Source organism: Chrysochloris asiatica, unplaced genomic scaffold (genome assembly GCF_000296735.1).
Source record: "Chrysochloris asiatica unplaced genomic scaffold, ChrAsi1.0 scaffold00139, whole genome shotgun sequence".
Taxonomy (NCBI): Eukaryota; Metazoa; Chordata; class Mammalia; order Afrosoricida; family Chrysochloridae; genus Chrysochloris; species Chrysochloris asiatica.
This window is the reverse complement of record NW_006408657.1, coordinates 1,157,931-1,163,649: the sequence shown is the minus strand read 5'-3', so window position 1 is coordinate 1,163,649 and position 5,719 is coordinate 1,157,931. Positions and strand designations below refer to the sequence as shown.

Here is a 5,719-nt window from a genome sequence, read left to right as displayed (position 1 = left end):
AACCTTGCATGCTAAAAGTGAAGAAGATAAAACATTTACTGATGAAGATCAAAGAGCCCAGTCTTCAGTATGGATTGCATCTCAGTGTAAAGAAAACAAAACTCCTCACCACTGGACCAATAAACAACATTCTTATCAAAGAAGAAAAGATTAAAGTTGTGAGGGACTTCATTCTTCTTGGATCAACTATCAACACTCATGGAAGCAGCAGTCAAGAAATCATAAGACGTATTGCATTAGGCAAATCTGCTGCACAAGACCTTTTTTAAAGTGTTGAAGAGCAAAGATGTCAACTTGAAGACTAAAGTGTGCCTGACCTAAGCCATGGTATTTTCAATAACCTCATATGCATGAGAATGCTGGACAGTGAATAAGGAAGACCATAGAAGAATTGATGCTTCTGAGTTATGGTGTTAGAGGAGAATATTGAAAGTGCCATGGGCTGCCAAAGGAACAACAGATCTGTATTGGGAGAAGTGCAGGCAGAGTGCTCCTTGGAGGCCAGGATGCCCAAACTTCGTCTCTCATACTTTGGATATATTGTCAGGAGGGACCAGTCGCTTGAGAAGGATATCATGTTTGGTAGGGTGGAGGGTCAGAGAAAAAGAGGAAGACCCTCCACGAGATGGATTGACAAAGTGGCAGCATCAACGGGCTCAAGCGTGGCAACAATTGTCAGGTTGGCCCAGGACCAGACAATGTTTTGTTCTGCTGAGCATAGGGTCACTATGAATCGGTACCAACTCGATGGAACCTAACAACAACAATGCTACCACAGCTCCTTTAATTTCTCTTATGTGATGTATTGTCTTCACTTTTTCTGAATGTAATGTTTATATTGCTCATTATAAAAAAGAAAATCCTGACAGTTTGGAAAAGCATGAAGGAATAAATCAACTGTAAATCTATTTTTAAATGGTAACCAAGTTGTTCTTTCAGAGTTTTTTATGGATAATCAAGCATGTGCACACAAATACATACAGACACAAATGCTTTAGAAAATTAGATTGTATACATTTGTATAACCTGCTTTCTCTCATAGCAACTGATGTGGTGATCTGTTCATACCCATAAATATCTGTCTATGTCATAATATTGAGCATCTGCATAGGATTTCATGGTACATACATTCACTATATTATAAGTAGCCAATTCCCTAGTACTTACTAGTTAAATTGTTTCTGCTTTGCCTCAATCCTAAATGATACTATGAATGACATTCATGAATCTATATCTTGATATGCTTTTCCAGTTACTTTCTTAGTATAAATGCCTTGAATTGGAACTTGTGATTTATTGCGTTTTCATATTTTAAGGACCTTTATATATCATTATTTTTTTCCATCAGAACACTTGGAGCAATTTAATTTTCAAATAAGTACTCTTTTGTGATTCTATTTGACTGAGATCAGAAAGAGAATTGTATTTGAAATGTCAGACTGAGTTACCAAATGGCCAAGGGAAATATTTCCTTCTACTGGGTTGCTTTGCTTTACATTTCAATCTTGGCTGCATTTGAGACGATATCATATTTATATTATAGGCAGCATTAATTTTACGAATTATTAGTCATTGCTGAAAATATGTGAGCAACGCAACATAATTCCTAATCTACCTGAGGATAATGCTTTGGCTAACACTCTGTTTCCTCTTTGTTTTCTGCGTGATGATTTATTTTATTAATTTAACTTCGCATCCCCAAGTGAAATGTGGATTTTATAACACAGATCATTCATTTGTATATTCTTAAATGGCTTCTACAGATTAACATGTTCTAAATTCAGTCGATGGCAAAGCACTCAGTCTCCTGCCTAAATTATTCATGTTTGGGGGAGATTTTCAGGCAAATGCCTGATTTTACTCTTCCACATGAGTTGTTGTCTCAGTACATTTTACACAAAGGAAACAAAGCGAAAAATGTTGGAACTTGGTGAAAACAAATCCCAGGTGCACACGAATAAAGAAGGGTGGAGGAAAAACATATGGGGAGAGCAGCAGAAAGGAAGAGACTCCAGATGCTAGGAGTCAATGGAAGAAGCTTGCCTGGAGTGTACAGTGGAGACATCAAAATGTAGGAAGAGACCTTTCCATTGCTCGGAGCAGAAAGAATATCAGTACTCGTGTGAGTCACATGAAAAGTTAGTGTTTTATATTAGTCACTGGGTCTAAGATTTTTTCTACCCAAACACTGAACCATTCTTGACTGCAACAGTATGGGAAATCAGTCCCTTTCAGTGTATCTTTCATTGCCAACATCTTAGAATTCTACATGTGAAAGTAAATATGTGGCTAAACACTAACTCTAATCCAAATTACCATCAAAATGCTCCCATTTAATGGCTCTGAAAATCAGCTAGCCAGAATGTTATTGAGGACTACTGTGTAGCTCACAATGTTGTTGTTCTTGTTACGTGCCGTGGAGTCGGATCCGACTCATAGCGACCCTGCACAGTGTTTCCGAGGCGGTAAATCTTTATGGGAGCAGAGAGCCTGATCTTTCTCCTGCGGAACAGCTGGTAGTTTCGAACTGATGACCTTGCGGTTCACAGCCCGATTCGTAACCACTACGCTACCAGAGCTCCTTTAGCAGTCCTCAATGAAATTTGGACTATTGTGAGCTATATAGCAGTTGTCAATAAAATTCTGGCTCTATAGCTCACAATGGAGTCCTGGTGTGGAACTGCAGGATAATGCACTGGACTGCAAGGTCAGTTTGAACTGCATGGTCAGTGGTTCCAACTCACCAGCTGCTCCTTGGAAACCCTATAAAGGGTCACTCTAAGTCGGAAACAACAACGAGCATATAGCTGACAATAAGGTTACACAATACGGTACTAACTGACCAAGATGCCTTTAATGGAATTGTTAGGATCATTTTTTATACTTCCAAATACTGACCATTGGTTCCTGTTATTTTTCAGGTCCCATTTGGAAGCCAGTTCTGACCAGTGGAAGCGTTTGCACCTTTCTCTTCAGGAACTTCTGGTGTGGTTACAGCTGAAAGATGATGAGTTAAGCCGGCAGGCACCAATTGGAGGAGGTTTTGCAGCAGTTCAGAAGCAGAATGATGTACACAGGGTAGGAGTTTTTAAGCCTAGTCCTTTGCTCACAGTAAGCATTTTAGTCACTATCAGTGACTATTTTTAAATCAGTTTTCAGTAAAATAAAATTCAACAGACATCTTTTTTACTTCTTATAATCTAAGGGAGACTTAATTTTTTTTAAAGCCATTATATTAAAAATGCCCAGGCATCAACATTTTTAATACATTTTAAGACATTGTCCATCTGTTTGTTTGTTTGTTTTGCTCTTTATTATGGAAATATAAACCAAATACAAACTAGGCAGAATACTATAATAAACTCCATGACAATTTCTTAAAATATATGTACCATAATAAACTTATCTAACACTAACCCTTCTTCCATCATTTTTAAGAGGGCATATATCCTTTCATTACTAAATGTTTACTAAGGTATCTCTAAAAGCTATGAAGTCACTCTTAAAGATAGCCACAGCACTGCTATCATATGTTTGAAAATATCAACAATCTGATAATATCAAGTACCCAGTCAGTATTCAAATACTCGTTTCTATCTACCAATACCAATACCAAATCAACCCCACTGCTGTTGAGTTGAATTTTGACTCATAGCAACCATATAGCAACTGCCCCATGGGTTTCCAAAGCTCTAAATCTTGATGGAAGCTGACTGTCATAGCTTTCTCCTGAGCTGCTTCTGGTGAGTTCAAATCAGTTAGCAGTTGACCACTTACCCACTGTGCCACTAGGGCTCATTGTTCTCTCATGTGGGTGTTGTTAAGTGCTCTCAAGTTGGTTCCGACCCATAGCAACCCTGTATAGGGTTTCCAAGGAGCGGCTAGTAAGCTTAAACCACTGATCTTATTATAGTTCAATATCAAAACCTGGGAATTGACACTGGTGTAATGTGTCTACAGAGTTCAATGCCATTTTGTCCCATATGCAGATTTGTGCAAACACCACTACAATCAAAATGCAGAAGGATTCTGTCACCTTTACTACTTTTTAGTCACATTTGTCTCCCTCCCCCACAGCCTGGTGCTGGCAACCCCTACTCTGGTCTCCATTTCTATAATTTTGTCATTTCCAGAATGTTATATAAATGGAACCTTACAGTATGTGACCTTTTGAAATCGACTCTTCCCACTTAGCATAAAGGCCTTGAAATTCTAAATCTGTATCAGTCAGGATTCAACCAGAGAAGCAGAACCAGTAGGATATATTTTTTACAAGGAATTTATTATAAAGTATTGGCTTACACAATTGTGGGAGCTGGCTAAGTAAGGCTGGAGTTCAGAAGGTCACTGTTATGAAGGGAAGATCAAGAACAGGCTGGAATCCCACAGGCAAGGGCAAAAGTTGTCCATCAAAGGAACTGTCTGTCTCTCTCCAGGGAAGGCCTAAGATCTCTTTTATGACCTTCCAACTGATTAAATTAGGCTCACCTGGTAAAATTTCCCTAATTTAAATTCAACTGAATAGGGAATTTCATTACATATGCCAAATCCCTTCACAGCAGCACCTAGATTAGTGTTTGATTGAATAACTGGAAGACAGTATGCGTATCTCCCTTAATGAATAATATCTCTTGTAATCTATAGGTCGTCTCTCATTTAAATTTTTTTCTTGATATTTATCTTTTGAACAAACTAGGTCATTTTTTTCTGAAGAGTTTCCAACCATTTCAGTTTGGCAGATTCCATTCCCATGGGGTTGTTAAACATGTTCATTGGTCCTCTGTATTTCCTAGAAATGATTAGCAGGATTTAGATCAACACTGGTGTGGAGCTGTGGGTTAATGTGCCAGACTGCAAAGCCATTTGAACTGCAAGGTTGGCGGTTCAAGCTCACCAGCTGCTCCTCGGAAACCCTACACAGGGTTGCCATGGGTCGGAACCGACTTGACGGCACTTCACAACAACACAACAACAAGATCAGCACTGCCCAATAAAAATTCACTGCATACCACACATGTGATGTTAAAATTCCTAGAAGCTACATTAGAAAAATTGAGAATAAATGGATGAAATTAATTTAAATAATATATTTAATTTGATGCAAAGTATCAAAATATAATCATTTTAACATACTGTCAATATAAAAAAAATACTTACAGCACATCTTAATCCAGATTAGCCACATAATAAATTCTCAGTAACCAGATGTGGCTAGTGGCCACCATACTGAATAGCAATATTTTAGAAGTTTGATGATATTGGGGTTTGATGTTTTTGTAAAGACTGCCTCATAAGTGGTAATGTATTCTTCCATCAGCAGGAGGTATATAATGTCTTGTTTTGACTTGTTTGGTGTGAATTTATTAGCTGCTGCTAATCAGTGGTGTTGAGCTATGGGTTAACACGCTGGACTGCAAAGTCGTTTTGAACCACAAGGTCGGCAGTTCAAACTCACCAGCCACTGCTCAGAAACCCTATACAGGGTCGCTGTGGGTCGGGACTGATTCGATGGCATTTAACAATGACAACAACAGCATTCAATGGTTAGGGATAGCAATATGATAAGTGTTTATCTCAATTATTTGTCTATAGAATAATAGTACATAGCAGGAGTAGCTTTATAACTAAAAACAATTTACTTATCTATGCTTTAGGTATCTGATAGTATCATATATATATATATATATAATGGTGGTGGTTGTGTGCCACCCTGTGTAAT

At 38.1% G+C, this 5,719-nt stretch overlaps 1 protein-coding gene across 4 annotated transcripts in view; it reads left to right on the top strand.

The window, feature by feature from the left end:
* Positions 1-5,719, top strand: part of LOC102838260 (dystrophin-like) — a 3,237,302-nt gene that overhangs the window by 2,705,423 nt on the left and 526,160 nt on the right. For all 4 annotated transcript variants that reach the window (XM_006870143.1, XM_006870144.1, XM_006870145.1 and 1 more), the window contains one exon: positions 2,922-3,078. In XM_006870143.1, the coding sequence (XP_006870205.1) occupies positions 2,922-3,078 (157 nt within the window). The remainder of the gene's footprint in view (positions 1-2,921; positions 3,079-5,719) is intronic.